This window comes from the organism of the source record quoted next, unplaced genomic scaffold, assembly GCF_019419815.1.
Source record: "Pyrus x bretschneideri cultivar Hongxiangsu unplaced genomic scaffold, Pyrus_bretschneideri_v1 Contig1, whole genome shotgun sequence".
NCBI lineage: Eukaryota > Viridiplantae > Streptophyta > Magnoliopsida > Rosales > Rosaceae > Pyrus > Pyrus x bretschneideri.
The window spans coordinates 206,928-224,003 of NW_025999390.1; the positions used below are offsets into that span (position 1 = coordinate 206,928).

Here is a 17,076-nt window from a genome sequence, read left to right on the forward strand (position 1 = left end):
CGAAAAATTACATTTTTATATTAAAAAGTCAATCATGATACTATTCATTTTACCTTTTATTTTGTCCTTATCGTTAGTTTTCCTTTTGAATTATAAGACTTAGTTTACCTGAATGTATTTTGACACACTGAAAAATCTCTAAGTGAAAAGGGGATTTAATTGGGAGGCAGATTGTCTGTCCTCTTGATTGGTGTCATTTCCATCCCCTCATATTTTGTGCGGTCCCGATTAAACCATGTTAACATTTTATATTAATTTTTTATAAAAATAATAAGACAAAAAACAATAAAAATATAAAATGTTAACGTGACTTAATCATAACTATATAAATAAAAAAGGATGAGAAGGACATCCCCAGATAATCTGCCCCTCCATTTAATTGGGGGTGAGCGTGGACAGGAAGGCAGGCAAGAAAAGAGTGAAGGGGAGGGTTTCATCAGAACCGAGGGAGGGGGAAAAGTGGGGAGAGGAATAAGTATGATGATGATACATGATCGGGTTTGATATCCATCCTTTGTAAAATATGCCTCCTGTAGCCTTCCCTCTACGAGTAGGATTCCAACCATCAGTCGATTCTGTTCAGATTTCTTCTCTGCCGTCTTCTCTTCTCATTTTCTTTTTAACCTAACTTACCCTTCTCTCTCTCTCTCTCTCTCTCTCTCTCTCTCTGAAAAGAGTACTGAAACCTAGCTCTCAATAAATTAATTACACCCACAACCTCCCATCCCATTTATTGTGAGCACGTAATAAAATAAATAGAACCATCTGCCCCTCCTAACCCTAATCAGCCTTCACTCCTCTCCAATATATACGTACGTTATCGCTGTCCATCTCCATCTCTTTCTGTGTTAGAAGAATTGTATGCGTGGGTCTCGTGGCGAGCTCTGTAAACGTGGATGATCACGTGGGTTTCGCAAAGCGTTTCTTACAGAGTTCTTTGGCATTCTGTCCACCTCCTCTTTCTTCGATCTCTTTCTCCCTCACTTGCTGTGTATGTATGTGGTTTAATGGATGGAGGTGGGCATGCTGCCAACAGAGTTCTGTTGGCTTCTCTTTGTAAAACCCTCGTGAGGGTATATGTATATATGTATCGTTGCGCAGTACTCGATCTTCCTCGAGACACAAGGGTAAGAACTATTCATCTGCAACGGCATCAGTTTCTGGTGGTGCTGCTAATCCTGATTCCCCAGTTCATTACATTTTCCTATTTTGTACAAATCAGATGTTTTTTTTTTTCATCCCATAATTGATTGGTCTGTTAATTAGCAGGGTCCAAGAATTATGTTGCCTGTTGAGCACTCTTGAACAGCGCAACCATCACCAGTGTACTCTTGAAATTTGTTTCTGTTTGACCAATTACACTTCATTTTGGCTAATTTTCTTTTTAATAATTGATTGGTGCCGCGACTGCTGATGATTGGGAAGTAGCTAGCTAATGGAACCCTAGTTTCCGATTGTGTTTTGCTTACTTGTGTAGATATATACCCAATTTCTGAAATCTTTAGTTTCTTACCTCATCAATGAGGGGATCAATTTTACTCTACAAATATTTGGTAGTATTAATCCGATCTATCTATAGTTAGGGTTTTCTGAGCCTATTTCTGTTTGTTCTTTGTTTTTTTTACAAGGGAGCGGGACAGAGGGGGCCCAAACAACGTAACCAAATCAATTAACCTATAGCTAGGGTCATCAACTCCTAAGAGATCATATCGGGGGACGCGAAGGAAGCAAGACGAGGGAGGTCAAGGACTCTAAACAAAGGTAGCATTTGATGATGGACAAGAAATATCATTAGAACGCTGTCAGACCAAAAGTGATGGCTAAGGCTTCCTCAAGTGTTGTTATCTTTGACATTAATGTTATCTTTATTAGCAGTGATTCCTGTTTCTTTTCTTTTCTTTTCTGATGTGTAATGATGCTGATTACAAGATTAAATCAATACCAATACAAAGGGGTATATTAGTGATCATGGCATGCATGCATGCCTGCCACAGTTGTGTTTAGTGTCAGTGATTTGTGTTTTAATTATGGTTTTCTGGTGGACCAACGTCTTTTAATGTCACGACTGATGAGGCCATTGCAGCCCTACCACTTACTCAAGTCGAGAAGAAGGAGAATGCGTTTCTACCGTCTGATATCTTCCACTCTTCTCCCCCACGGCCTGTACCTATTGCCATAATACCTACATAGCAACGCAGAGAAGAAACATCACCCCACACACCCCTCTTTTGGCTCGTTCGTGATTGACGGTTAATTACCATACAACTTGGGTGATGGGTGATAGTTATCACCACTTGCATTTCTTCGACTTCTTTTGGAGCGTCTCTATAACGTCATTATAAACAAATGGTTCAACTGGTTGAAGGCAAAAACGGAAAAGGAGAAGAAATGATTAATGCGAGCCTCCTACATGCCTAATTAATTTTGAATAAACGCCATGCAAAATAGAATAATTAGTGTTTTCTGGAGTGGAGCGGGATCGCTTTCCGCTGTGGTGGGCCGGTGGTCACAATCCTTCGTTGGCTATATGCCCCTCAACGCCTTACCTGCTTGCCACTCACATGCGGGTTACATCACGAGCTCAGTCAATATTCCTTGTTTTTATTCAAAGAGTAATCTTTCCTCCGTTGACCTTAATCCCAGGGCAACTGTGGTAGAGGACAATGTGAAAAAATAAGGAAAATTACCATGTTCTGCAAGGCTGCAAGTGATGAAAAGGAAATCTGCAGTTTCACTTTCACTTCACTCACCTAAGATATTATTCTTCGTCTTCATGATTGATGAAAGCACGTTTAATCCCTTCATCTGTTCAAGGAAAAGCATTGGAACGAGAACCACCACCATCACTATTGCCATAGTTTACAATAAAGTTTTGAAAAGAAGAAAGGTTTTTAATTAATAGATTAAAACTCCTCATGAACCTATATAAGTACTGCCCACAGAGACAAATGATGTTGAAATCTATCTTTAGTTTAGACATGATGATTTCCCACATCTCTGTAAACCCATTAAATACAAACAAGTCAGTAATTGTAATCCAAAAAAAGTGATAGGTTTACATATATCAGTCTTGTACAATAAAATGCGCAAAACAAGTGCACTCAATGGTTATATATTAGGACCTGGCTTCTCTACCCTCCCAGTTTCCATATATTTCCATTCCCTCCTATTTACATAGTTACGGTTAAGTCACGTTAATATTTTATATCACTATTGCTTTTTGTCTTACTATCTTTATAAAAAAATTAATATAAAATGTTGACATAGTTTAACCGTAACCGTACAAAATAGGAGAGGATGATAATGTATGGAAACTAGGAGGGCAGAGAAGCCGGGTCCATATATTAGATCACCGTTCAAGGGTCGTTGTTCTAAAAAATAACTATATAGTTGTCTAAATACAAAATAAAAATGAAAATAAGTAAAATCAAGTAGGTAACCCAATTAATTTAACCAAAGAGAGACTATACTAGTGTACCACTTCATGTGTCAAGTGACTCAGTACAAACAACATTCAATAAGATAAATTCATTAATTTATGTGACAAGTACACATCACTTGTCACGTCATATGATATGCCAATATTATTAGAGAACTTTAATGAAAAGTTCTCGGTACTTTTTATTTTAATGAAAAACCATATTTTTACACTAAAAAATCAATCCTAGTACTATTCACTTTACCCTTTATTTTGTCATTTTCGTTAAAACTCAAAGTTTTCAAACATTTTTTCCATTAGTTTTCCCATATTATTATCATGTGCATCTAGTATTTGTCATTGTGAATTATAATTGTGATATCGGTGTTGCACATTGACACTACTAATATTATTATATTTGGTGGTACTCTTTTTACTAAAAGAATTGTGCTCTTTTTACCAAAGAATTGTATGATTGCATCACATATTTGTGTCCATATGGGGGTGGGGTTGGCATCATATATTCTCTCACGGGACCAAGTTAACTTTCTCTTCTTTTTACTATAAAATTGGACGATTGCTTTTATGGGTCGTGCTATTCAGAGGTGATAATACAAGTCACCTGGAACACAACACACCTTTTTCCCGCCTTTATGATAATCAGTCGCACTTTAGTCAACTGGACGTGCTTCAAGTTACTGTTTTACTCTTATCATTTTTGTTTGATGCGCATCGCTATTGGAGATATGGTCGCAACACACAAACTTTGCATAGAGGACCGCTCAATATGACAATGCTCAATAACACACTGCTTTATTTTGGGGCAGTAGCTACGGGCTAACGATACAAGAAGGTCTCAGCTCTTCCTTCCAGCGTCTTCGTTTCATGTACATCCTCCTTATCTAAGTATATAGCATTGAGCCGCCAGTCAGTTCCCAGTGCGTAGAATAAATAGTGTTTCGTCTTATAAGTAGAAGCTACATCCTACATCTATAATTAATCTTTCTAAGTTACTTGTTCCAAACAGCATATCTGTGGCCGCTGGCTGCCAGTGTCCACTCCCTACTGGCCGGGCACCATGAACTATCCCCAATTTTCATGCACACTTTCTCCCCTATTATAGCAGAGTAGAGGTTCGGCTGGGCCTCCAGGATCGTAATAGATGATCGGCTGTGAATGTCTTGACGCTTCCTGATGTCAATCTGCAGACAAGTGCCAATGCTAACAAATGAGAAACGTGTGTTCAAAAGACATCAAGTCCGAACAGGGAACTGCCTATGGCCGTATACTGCATACCAGTTTCACAATCTGATCATGAATGGAGTCACCCCAATCATAGAAATGATCGTAGAAAACTGTTGGTATTCCTGGGTGCATGAGTATGTATGCGTAACCCTGCGGAAAGCATGGACTTGGAAGTTAGCGAACTTGCACTCCAATTTTTAGGTAGGTTTAAAGAATTATTCCCATATTAATTAGAATATAGCAGCTGCCAGCAATAACAACAATGACAAGAATACTATGACATCACTACCATGCATCTGGATTTCCCATCTAAATGCAAAGCATTTGAACTTAATAAACAAGTTTTCGTACCTCCATAATATGATTTGAAGGGAAGGGCCAATGAGCCTGCAAGATAAAATGATTATAATGTGAGTAGATTTTCTACTTTCACTATGGAGCCAAACGGTCACTTTCTGAAAAGATAGGTACTACAGTAACATAAACGAGATACTTTTGTATGCAGTGAAAATGTAGTTGTATGCAGAGAGTATTAATCAGGGTTGATTAGGCCCAAACTTGACTTGTTCAGCCCAAAAGATTGTAAGTCTAAGTTCTCACTTCTCAATGATATTTACTTCAGCAGAACAGAATAGCAATCGTACCTGCGTTGAGCCTGTATCATGGTTATCTAGGAATGTGACAGCTCTTGAAGGCCACCATCCAATTAAACCTGGTGGCTTCCCTTGGGGGTCACGCAGGCGCCACAATTGTCCTTTAACAGCTTCCTGCAATGAATGCATGGATAAATGTCCAAACACCAAACAAGAAAATAGGAAGGGGTGGTGGCAACCGGAAGAAAAAGGAAAGGGAAATGGTATTCTTTGATGAAGAGATATTTTGATGAGTATGGACGTTATTACAATCTAGAAAAAAGGTAGCCAGTACTACGGATACAGCAGACTGAACATACTTGGAAGGGGTACTAGTATTCATAGAATCATAGGTGAAGAGAGATTTTGATGAAGATTGCTACATGTTTTCTTTTCTGATATATAATAAAAAGGTTCACCAGTACATGTTTTCTTATATATAAAAGGTTCACCAGGACTCCTTATTCGTGATTGCAGACGTCCATTCTTAACAAACTGTTATGTATGTTGTGTTAAGGGATGGGCTGTGGTTGGATATGCCAGTCTGTTTGCAAATGGAAGATACCTGAAGAATTCCCTTGGTTGTGAAGTCAAACGCAGTTGATAGCTGTCCAGTGCCATTAATCCAATTTACTATCCGCTGTCTGTGGCTATCTGCGTAACATTACCAATCATGATAAAGATCAAACAGTCAGCTCAATGCTAAATCCTTAGTAGAAAGAGATTTGATCCCTGAACCCATTTACGACTGCAAATCACAATACAGGTCAAATGGAAGGGCAAAAAGGAATGCTATCAACAAGGATAAGCTACCCTTTATACGGTAATATGCAGTGTCAACCTTGTTAGGTTCTTAAAGACCAATACCCTGCACATCTCAAAACCATATAATCCAATACCTTGGTTGTAATCCAGGCCATGATCGTTGTAGTTGCAAGAATCCCAATACTCCCCAACAGAAAAAATGGGTTTTGCTCCTTCAATGTATTCTTTCACATATTTTGCTGAATAACTATTGTAACATTGAAAACATGTAATGGCCAATTAAATCAAAGACAAGGAAAAAAGAGTAAGCAGTGAATAAACCCAGTTAAAAATGAAATGAAACTCAATTTTATGCATGTATATGTCTTACCCCCTTGCAAAATCAAATCGGAAATCCTGAAAACCAACATTATTAAGTAGCCACTGCAGCCATCCTCTAATATCTTTTCGAACAAAAAGTTGGCTATGATCAATATTCGGAACCCCATGGAAATTGTCACCAGTGCTTTGATTACCCTGATATATAAAATACAGAGAAATACAATGAGCTTAACAGACATTGCATCATGAATCATGCAGAGTCATTCAAGCAGTGACAGATTTCATTACCAGTCCACCGGTACAAGATGTGACAGCATGTTCATCCCATGACAATGAAATTCCATCATAGCGGTTGTACATTCCACCATGCCCTCGGGTAGTCCCAACACGATGATTGATAACTATGTCAGCCATTGCTCTAACTTTATGTTGCTTCATTTTTTGAAGTAAAGATTTTAACAAGTTCTCAGATCCATATTTAGAATTGAGGGAATATAAGTCCTGCGGAAGGTAACCTACAATAAGAGAAAAAGAAAACAAACTTGATGGTCTAATCATCTATATGCAGAAAGAATAAGAAACCAGCCTAGAAAATTTGTGCATCCAACCTTCTGGTGCAAAGGATTGAGTTGCTGGTGGCAACCATGCTGACGTAAAACCAGAACTTCCTATATCCGGAACTTTTGTTTCTAAATTTCTCCACCAATCATGTTTACGAGACTCCCAATTGAAGGCCTGTAGATATAGTTCAGTCAAACCATATTCTTGATTAAGCTGAGAGCTATAATAGCTTTAATGCAACCAAAACAATTTACCATCATTACAGTTTTAAGTTAAAAAAAAAAAAGTTTGAAACATTTTACTTATACAATACAGAACACCACAGTTTAATCACTTCAACTATATATTTTATGTATAAAATGGCTCCAACAAGTTGTTGAACATATCTTAGTATTATATGGAAACTGTCAAATTTACCTGAAAAAGGATTTCTCTTCCATTGCGCACTGCTGCACCTGCAAATGAATCCGAAAGTGTACTTTAGTGTCAAGAAAAGGAAGATACGTAAAATGTCCTCCATGAACCAAGCATTCTAATGTCAGAAAAGTACCACATTTATACGAACACAAGATAACTAGAGAGCCTAATCTATGCCTATTCAACATGTGCAGTTATAATTCTTAATGTTGGTGATTGAAATTTCCAAATTCACAAGAGAAAGTAAAATCTGCCTTTTCATACGGCCTATTTGAATCCCTTATCCCCTTTAATCACAGAGAATTAATGGAAAGCATCGCCGGGCAAAGGCAAAAGCATACCAATATCAGTCTGCTGCGCGTTTTCTCGTGAATCCTGCATTTTATGAAAAGAGAAAATTAGAGAAAAGAAGTCCTCTAATCTTGTGTGTGTGTGCGCGAATGAGTGAGAGAGATTGAGAAGGCGTGCATACATTGCTGCGTAGGTAATCCATTCGACTCTCGATGTAATTTCCCAACTCGGCACCAGATTGCAAATAAGGCACCAACAGTTATCCTACATGGATGAACAACATGAGTGCACCAAAACATTGGCCAGATGACCATAAAGCTATAAAATCCCAGTTGACTAGTACAAAAAATAGACGATATTTCGCGAGAACAAAGTCATACAGGTTAAAATTAATAAAACCAAACACGAATGTAAGCACAAGTATATTTAACTTGCTCAACTGCAAGTCTACAACTAGAAGATGATTCCATGAGCTTGAAATGTGAAAAAATGCAGGGCTTCGGACCTTTTACGGATTCTTAAATTCTTAATAACGAATTTCAAAGGGGAGAAAATAGAGACGTACCGAAGGCTCTACGGCTGGCTGCGATTGCGGTTGTGGGTTTGTGGTTGCGCCGTTGGGCAACATAAATAGCACAAACAAAAAGCTGAAAATTCGAGGGAGACCACCGAATTCGAATCACGCCGACGAACGACACAATTTGAAAAGGTGAAAAGAGAATATTGAAAGCTGTGCTGTAAAAGGAAGAAAAAGGATTCGATTGCGAAACGCGATGGAGGGAAGGGAAGGTGCGTTGGGAATGGGTTGGGGTGATCGGATGTTTGTCTTGCCATTTGGTGGGGAAGGGGAAAGGGGAAAGGGGAAAGGGGAGACGAGGATTGGAGGGAATGTTCATACTCCAAAAGGTGGCTTTCGTGCTGCAACATGAACCGTAGAAACGAGGTATGGATACATTGAAACGTGGCATTCTAGAAGGCCTTGGGCCTTAGCATTTCCCTTTCTAATCTAGGCCTATCTTTCGGCCCAACCAAAACAGAAGGACCCACTAATGCGCGTGGGCCTGCGAGACTGACTTCGAACTCCCCAAGTTCACTCGCATGATTCGCACAGCAAATTCAAGGCCACTTTCACGAGCACACCAGCAATTAAGCCAAAACAAAATAGGAAGCAAAATACGGTCTCCTTCTAGGGTTTTATCGGGGTACAGAGACAACTGCAAGTTTGCAAAATGTCTACTTCCTGTTAATTGAAATGGAGTGTCCTCCACCAACGTTAACAAGCCCCACTCACATCACTGACAATCCAGATACGAAACCCACTAGGTCACCGCCGTCGCCGCAGCCACAAGAGCCAGACCCCAAGAAGCTCAAAATGTCCACCACCACCACCAGCGACGACGAAGAAGCTACCGCCGCCACCACCAACGCCGCTAAAACGCCACGGTACAAGCGCCGAAAGGTTTCAATTTTCTTCGCTTATTTAGGCGTCGGATACCAAGGAATGCAAAAGAATCCAGGCGCCAAAACCATCGAGGGGGACCTCGAAGAAGCTCTCTACCTTTCCAAATCCGTCCCCGAGCAGGACCGCAACAGCCCTAAGCGCTACGATTGGGCCCGCTCCGCCCGCACCGATAAGGGGGTCAGCGCCGTCGGCCAGGTTGTCTCGGGCCGCTTCTATGTCGATCCGCCGGGATTCATCGACCGCCTAAATTCGAACCTTTCTCCTCAGATTCGGATTTTCGGCTACAAACGCGTCACGGCGTCGTTTAACGCGAAGAAGTTCTGTGATCGGAGAAGGTATGTGTATCTGATTCCCGTATTTGCCCTTGATCCTTCTGCTCATCGCGATAGAGGGAGCGTGTTGGCTAGTCTTGGGTCTGATCAGGAGTTTGTTAAGTGCTTGGAGTGCTCCGAGAGAGGGCGTAAAGTCGGGGGCTTGATGGGTAAGCGCACGTATGAATTGAGAGGTACGAATTTTGAGGTAAGCATTTTGTCGAACACCAATGAGTCTATGGTTGAATCTGAAATTGGTGAAAAATTTAGGGTTCTTCCCGGAAATGCTGGCGGTGATAATTTGATTTCTCAGCCTAGAAATGAAGTTAGCCTTAGTGTTCTTACGCAGAATGCTGGGGTTGATAATTCGAATTCTGAACTCAAAGCTGAAATTAGCATTAGTATTAATAAGAATGAGGTTTCTGAAATTGAGGTTGAGAATAATCGAGTGGTCCCCAATGAGGCAGAGACTGCTGATTTGAATTCCGAGTCACTGAATGATACGAATTTTAGTTTTGGTGAAGAGAAGGCTAATGAAGAAGAGAAGACAGAGGAAGGAAGTGGAAAAGGAAATGGGTTTTGTTATGGTGAGAAGGAGAGGGAAAGGTTCAACAAAATTTTGAATAGTTATGAGGGGACTCATAACTTCCACAACTTCACCACCAGAACTAAAGCTGTAGACCCCGCTGCTCAGCGCTACATCATTTCGTTCAATGCAAACGCCACGGTTACAGTTGAGGCTATGGAATTCATTAAGTGTGAAGTTGTAGGGCAGAGCTTCATGCTTCATCAGATTAGGAAGATGATCGGGCTTGCGGTGGCAATCTTCAGGGGATGTGCTCCAGAGTCATTGCTCGAAAGAGCATTGCAAAAGTAAGTATTTGGATGATCATAGTATGTTTGTGTATGCTTTTTGTTTTTTTGACTTTCAGAAAGCATGTATGTTTAACGCACAAAAATTCAGGGATGTTAACATCAATGTGCCGACAGCTCCTGAGGTGGGATTGTACTTGGATGAGTGCTTCTTTTCGTCATATAACCAGAAATGGGGAGACAGTCATGAAGAGCTGTCAATGAAAGGCTATGAACAAGAGGCAGAAGACTTCAAGATGAAGCATATATACACTCACATAGCATCCACTGAGCATAAAGAAGGTGTTGTGGGTCTCTGGTTGCACTCCCTCAACCACCGTAACTATCCGGATTTAGGTCCTTCTGAGAACAATGGAAATACCAGCAGCGGAATAAGTGCTGATACGGGTAATGTCGTTGCCGAGTAAGTTTTTTTTCCACAGGGAATCCGATTTCTGCAATGTATGCCTTTTATTTCTTCAATGAATACAGCATCTAGCTCTTATGTCTTTTAGGGAAAACAAAAGATGTGGGCCAGTTTCATTCATGATTTAGGTTACTTGCTGTGCAATTCTTCTTAGAGAGAAATTTATGATTACAGAAGGGTTTTATGAAAGTTGATTTGTCTCGCAGGTTCCTTTCTCTCCTAATTTTTTTTTTTTCCCGTGGTTCGTCATATCCATAGCCGATGGACGTGCATATATTTTTTAGGAGAAAATTGGGACATTGACCCTTAAACTACGGCCAAGTTGTATCTTTGGCTTCTGAACTTACATTCCGTTAGCATCAATATTTGAATTTGGAAAAATAAGGGACGTTGGTCTTTCAAGTGAAAATTTTCATCAAAACGAAGCACGTGAACCGTACGTGAGCCTTTTTTAGAAGAGTAAATGGGGAAACTCACTGTACACAGATGTCCGTTAACTTTGACAGAACAGAAGTTCACAGAGAATTGATTGAGAAGAGTTACATTATGGGCCTTGGTTTAACGGCCCAGTTTCATTTCCGAATTCCAAATCGAGCGACTTTCCCAATGGTCCAATGTCAACTCAGGTGTCGTGATTCTCGTGAATAGATAAATAATTGTTAAAGTTAGAAGAACAGGGGGTGGATTGGTGGGGATCCTTCGTGTCTACCCGCGAAAATGGGGGTGGATTGGACCCAACTACCACCAGAACTCGCCGAATCAATCTCCAAAAAGCTCACAATCTACGCCGACTACCTCCGATTCCGAGTTGTGTGTCACAGCTGGCGAGCCTCCGTCCCCAAAACCCCGCACCACCTCCCTCCCCAGCTCCCCTGGCTGATGCTCCCCCAATCCCAGCCCAACCAATCCCACCGCGCCTTCTTCAACCTCTCCAACAGCAGAGTCCACTTCCTCCACCTTCCAGAAGCTTCTCACCGCAAGCGCCGCTGCGGCTCCTCCCACGGATGGCTCGTCATCCTCGACGAAACACCTTCCGTCCTCCTTATTAATCCCCTCACGCGCGCCAAGCGCCACCTCCCTCCGCTCTCCACCTTCCCCAACGTTGTTCGATTTGATTACTCCGAAGTTGGCCGAGAATACGCCCTCCGATCCCCGTCTGGTGACGTCTACACGCGCAGCCTGACGCAAATGCGCGATTCGTTTCTGAAAAAGGTCGTCCTTTCATCTAGTTCTCTGGAAGCCAACGGTTTCACTTTCACAGCCGTAGCGATTGTCAATCAAACCGGCGACTTGGTGTTTTGCAGGGAAGGAGACCTGTCTTGGACTTTGATCGACGGCGCACGGTCGTATTCCGAGGATGTCATATCTGTCAACGGCTTGTTTTACGCCGTCGACAAGAAGGGAACCGTGGTGGTGTGTGATGTTAATGGTCCGTCTCCGTCTAGGGTTGGGATTATCCGAACGCCGAGACTAGAGGAGGCCGACATGCGATATTTGGTGAGTTCAGGGGATGATTTGTTATTGGTGAGTCGGTATTTGGAGATTGATTACGGTTTTCTGGTGGACAGTATAAATGTAAATTACAGGACAGCAAAATTTGACGTTTTTAGGATGAATTGGGCGGGGGAGAGGTGGGACAAGGTTGAGAACTTGGGTGATAGGATGGTGTTTATTGGCGAAAACTCATCGTTTTCATTGTCGGCGTCTGATTTTCCGGGAAGTCTTGGAAATTGCGTTTATTTCACAGACGATTATTCGGAATCAAACAATGAGAGCGGAGTTGGGGGATATGATTCGGGAATTTTCAAATTATGGGATGAAACAATTCAAGAGTTGCCCCCTTATCCAAGGAATTCGAATTATGAGGTGCATTGGCCTGCCGGCTCTCTACCTCTTTGGGTAACTCCAAATCCATGCTGATGCAGTGAAGGCAGGATCATCATTTCAATTGAATGGTAAGTAATCGCAGTTATCAGGTGTTAATCATAATGTTAAACAACGGTTTGTATATGATATATTTTCTGTTTCATATATTTGTTTATGATGTGTGTACAGCCGCTCTTAGAATTCCATGTAACAGTTGACTCTCTACAGTAATCCGGTATATGTCAATGTTTAATAACGGAGATACCACCGTTGTGTATCAACTCCCTGGTAACTTTAGTGATGTTTACATGATTTAAACTCTGATACGTCACCGGATGTGTATCTCTGAGTACAAAAGAGGATATGATCCGGTTACATGGCAGATTCGCTCGTCTCAAAGCGACTGTGATGTACAATAACATTATGGTGGTGATTAGTTTTCGTTTTGCAGAATAAAGTTCTGGACCTCTGGTAGGGAACTGGGAATATTGGTAGAGGGATTCTCCGTTTGTGCTGAAATTATTTCATAATTGGAATTGAGCACCAAAGAGCTGTGGTGATTTGCACGTTACCTATTTACTTCACGTGCTTGGCCGGACGACAGGTTTCATATTTTGTCCTTTAGCTATCAGAAGTGGCCTTTTGGGGCCGGTATCTTTGTCCCAGTTTGGTGCTTGTTAGTTAACCAGGACAAAACCTTTTTGTATATTATGTGATATTGTTGACTCTAAAAATTACCAAGCTCGCAGGTCGAGTAATTAATAAGTTAACTACGTCCTTCGGTTGTGTGCGGGGCGTGCTAACTCGTCGGCCGACCTCGGCTGGGGAGTAAAATGTGTTGATGTTGTGTTGAAGCGCACTACTGACTTCTTGATCTTGGGACTGCGGCCGAGGAAGGAATACGTCTCAGCCTTCGGGTTCTAGATCCTGAAGACAAGGCTGCTAGTTCTGCGAAGTTCAATATCAAATTCGGCTTTCAATGTGTCGAATGTAGTAACCTGGTAACACCTCACTTCGTCAAAAAGGCTGATGAGATGACCTCTACCAACAAGGACTCGAAAATCCTTGTTGACCGAGACTTGGATAGGTAATCAGTCGATCGAGAAACAATGCTGTTTATCCAAACTAAAGATGCTCATTGATTGGCTGATTCTTCGGCTCTAGTGCTATTTATCCAAACTGAAGATATCGCCGGTTGCCTTCACAGTACTGTTTATCTAAACTAAAGATGTGTCGGCGGGAAAAAAAAAATAAAAATCTCAAGGTTATTGAGAGGTTTCGCGTAGAGCGAAAGTTTGCGCAGGGCAGTTTGTGTGTTGAATTGGAGAGACCTTTTTCTGTTGCCATTGCCTCTGTATTTATAACGCTACTCTCGCTGATAGTCCAAGCCGTAAATTTATGAATCTCGTGATGTGTCACGATTACTAGAAAATAATCCCTTAGTCTTCTGATATATCACGACTACCAAAGAGTAATCTCTGAGTCTCCTTACGCCACAAGTCTTTAATATTTAAATACATCACATTTGACCAAATAATAATGGCTTTATCCATTATCACATGATCAATGGTCAAAAAACTACCACGCCATTATCTTCTGCTAATTTGTCCTTCACATCATGTCCATCGGTTGAAGCCTACTCCTTTGTTTATCTATATAATCATCCCAAGCACATCACATCACTATCTCGCAATTTCACCTTCATCTCATGCATAGATTAATTGCATGAAATTAATCCAGTAGTAGATGCATTTAGACTTGTAAACGGGTCGGGTTCAATTCGACCCGTTAAGTTAATGGGTCATCTGAACCACCCGTTAAGCTACGGGTCATCTAAATCTGACCCGTTAAACTAACGGGTCACCCGATAACAATTATTATTTTTTTTTTTGCATAGTTTATTTTTTGTTGTTAAGACTTTACTAAAATTACTAAAACATCATCAACTAACGGGTGTTAACGGTTGACCCAAAGTGACCCGTTATTTAACAGGTTCACCTGTTAACGATCCGACCCGACCCGTTAAGCATCCACCTAAATATTAATATTAACGGGTCGGATCGGGTTAACGGGCCGAGTCCAAAATGCCAGGTCTAGATGCATTGCCGTATGCCGAATATCTCTAATTAATTTGAACTGTAGGTTAGAGATATTATTTGCATCACGTTTATCTAGTTTAAGAAGAAGCCAAGATAATTCACATTCAAACATAATTATCATGATAAAAATCATAATATTATCCTTTAACAATAACAAAATTATCTTCACTTTTCTATCCGACAATTGGAAGCTATGCTCATTCAACGGCCTTGATTGCACGGACCGATGATGTAAATTTGGGTCCAAACAGATATATAGGGAGGGCAAAAGCGATTTTGATTTTGTTTGACTGAAAAACTTAACTTTGGTTGGCTCATTGAATCGTTTTCTGGATTCGCACCTGCGTCAAGAAGGGCTTGGTACAATTTTTTAGTAAAAACACTTGTAACAAAAACGCATCAGAGCACAAGGGTTTCTTGCAACCGATTCTAGAGTAGAGAGTCTAATGCGATTATAGCGCAGACATTTTAACTGAGGCACTGAGTACGAAACAGAAAACAAACCGGTTCTTTTCAAACTTGAATTTTTTGTACAATTTGAAGTTACTGTGAACAACCTAACGCAAACTGGTATCCTCCAATATAGGTGCAACCTAGCTAGGCAATACAACGCATGGAGTACATAGACACAGCAGACGAATCCAGCATGGACGATGTCGTAGAAGACGCCAAAGAGGAAGGCCCGTAGACTCTGGGGTGATCACTCTCTAATCCATAGTCCATCATCGGACGGTACTCCAGCTGCTCATCGTAATCGTACACGAAATCCGGAACTTCCACCTCATTCCTCCGCACCTGAACCCACAGAAACTCCAGCCTTGTCACATACTTTAGCTTCTTGTACAACCTGCAGCTCCACCAATAAAAACCACAAGCCACGCATCACCACTACCATTCACTAACATGCGCCGTGGCCCGTGGGTCAACGTTTGATAAAATTGTTAATTAATATTTGTCGTATTAATTATCATCCTAATTAAATATGCATTGATGTTTTTAAATTAGTTTTACGTACGTAACGTACCCTCCGGTGAAAAGGAGACGACCAAAGGTGGCAAGGAAGAGCTTGGCCTGCAATCCTGGGTGAAGAAAGTAAACGGCTTGGAGGCGATCCTTGATGGCGGTCGGAATTGCCTCGTAGATGGATCTCAGGGTTGAAATTCCGGGAAAGTTATCGCCGCGATTCACATCTGTGTGAACGTACACCACCGTGAAGAAGGCTTTGTCACCTAACTTTGGGAATATTTTCTCCTCCAAGTACTTGTTCACAGCCTCGTTGCTCACGCTTCGAGCTGGTCATGAACATTTAACATAACCATAGTAAATTCAGAGTACCCAATTAGTAAAGTCCTAATTAAGTAACAAATATTTGTCTGAGTTTGGTAGCGTCGGCTTATAACTAAGGAGAGCACTAAAATAAAAAGGTACGGATTCTAGAGAATAATTACCTGGAAAGAACTTTCCGACGATGCGAAGAACCTTTCGACCATGTTTGTCCCGGCCTTGGATCTTAAAGACTTGAAGTTTCTCAAGGAGGTGTTGCTGGTCCGATATTGAGATTGTTGGTATACAAGGAGGAGAAGAATGGTTCATTTTTACAATTCTGAACTTTCCCGATAGACTCTAGAGAGTGTGAAAAAGTAACCAGAATAATTTCTGGAAACGGAAAACCAAAAGTGTGAAAAAGTAAGAGGGAGGGATAAGGATTGCTTTTGCTTTTGAGTTTTGGGAGGGAAAAGATGATAAAGTGTTGCGGCAAAGTGCAAAGCATGCAGGGTTTCTGTTTGTCTGAATTATATAGTGAGGAGAAGGAGTTGCAGATTAGGGTATGGTTAATGGGGCCCAATCAAACGAGCGTGATGGAAGATGGATGGTAATGATGAGGGAGGGCACTGAGGACAATGAGGAGGGTATATTCTTAAGAATCTTCCGAATGGATATTGAGCCGATCGAGTCTGGCTAACTCTGAATGCATGGTGTAACTCGGTGCAGTTACTTTGCCAAGTTTGCAAAGTGCCAGTGGATGTGGAGTGCCCTCCCATATTTGGTCTCTTGGATCGTAATTCGTATGGATATTGGATTCAATGGATGGTTGATATTTGATCTACTTGTAATCGTCTACGTTCATAGTTGTACTTATGATAAATAGTAAGAACAAATTACAATTCCATTACTTTGAAAAGAAAAAAAAATTACAATTCCATAACCTTGTATACTTAGAAATGGATTGATCTTACATATGAAATGCTAGATGCTTCCACTTATCAACATTTAAATTTGTGAAATTTACGCGTCCAAGATAAATTAACTTTCAATCTTTGCAATAGGATTAAGGAAACAAATCTCTAAATAAGGGATGTTAACCCAACTAGACCATGCTCTTCAAATCGATATTAGTTGATAGATATG

The 17,076-nt window shown here is 40.9% G+C and overlaps 4 protein-coding genes and 1 long non-coding RNA gene across 5 annotated transcripts; 3 read left to right on the top strand and 2 right to left on the bottom strand.

Annotated features, from left to right (window-relative positions):
* Nucleotides 1–375: 375 nt before the first annotated feature.
* Nucleotides 376–1,966, top strand: LOC125476978. The gene is made up of 2 exons (XR_007258261.1): nucleotides 376–1,127; nucleotides 1,629–1,966. It is a non-coding gene; the product is annotated as an uncharacterized LOC125476978 (long non-coding RNA).
* Nucleotides 1,967–4,206: 2,240 nt separating this feature from the next.
* Nucleotides 4,207–8,553, bottom strand: LOC103927258 (probable alpha-amylase 2). The gene is made up of 13 exons (XM_009336158.3): nucleotides 8,216–8,553; nucleotides 7,832–7,914; nucleotides 7,701–7,734; nucleotides 7,360–7,397; nucleotides 6,990–7,116; nucleotides 6,670–6,896; nucleotides 6,431–6,576; nucleotides 6,195–6,307; nucleotides 5,861–5,949; nucleotides 5,308–5,430; nucleotides 5,015–5,050; nucleotides 4,715–4,813; nucleotides 4,207–4,620 (listed from the first exon to the last, which is right to left on the bottom strand). The coding sequence occupies exons 2-13, from the start codon at nucleotides 7,850–7,852 to the stop codon at nucleotides 4,429–4,431; spliced, it is 1,245 nt and encodes a 414-aa protein (XP_009334433.2). The 5' UTR covers nucleotides 7,853–7,914; nucleotides 8,216–8,553; the 3' UTR covers nucleotides 4,207–4,428.
* A 233-nt stretch (nucleotides 8,554–8,786) lies between these two features.
* LOC103927267 (pseudouridylate synthase 1 homolog) lies at nucleotides 8,787–10,907 on the top strand. Its single transcript, XM_009336168.3, has 2 exons — nucleotides 8,787–10,296; nucleotides 10,388–10,907. The coding sequence occupies exons 1-2, from the start codon at nucleotides 8,903–8,905 to the stop codon at nucleotides 10,701–10,703; spliced, it is 1,710 nt and encodes a 569-aa protein (XP_009334443.2). The 5' UTR covers nucleotides 8,787–8,902; the 3' UTR covers nucleotides 10,704–10,907.
* A 497-nt stretch (nucleotides 10,908–11,404) lies between these two features.
* LOC125473612 (F-box protein SKIP23-like) lies at nucleotides 11,405–13,355 on the top strand. Its single transcript, XM_048576718.1, has 2 exons — nucleotides 11,405–12,657; nucleotides 13,020–13,355. Exon 1 carries the CDS (start codon nucleotides 11,420–11,422, stop codon nucleotides 12,620–12,622), a length of 1,203 nt encoding a protein of 400 aa, XP_048432675.1. The 5' UTR covers nucleotides 11,405–11,419; the 3' UTR covers nucleotides 12,623–12,657; nucleotides 13,020–13,355.
* A 1,801-nt stretch (nucleotides 13,356–15,156) lies between these two features.
* Nucleotides 15,157–16,438, bottom strand: LOC103927325 (ganglioside-induced differentiation-associated protein 2). Its single transcript, XM_009336237.3, has 3 exons — nucleotides 16,116–16,438; nucleotides 15,692–15,959; nucleotides 15,157–15,514 (listed from the first exon to the last, which is right to left on the bottom strand). The coding sequence occupies exons 1-3, from the start codon at nucleotides 16,258–16,260 to the stop codon at nucleotides 15,265–15,267; spliced, it is 663 nt and encodes a 220-aa protein (XP_009334512.2). The 5' UTR covers nucleotides 16,261–16,438; the 3' UTR covers nucleotides 15,157–15,264.
* Between the last annotated feature and the right edge of the window lie 638 nt (nucleotides 16,439–17,076).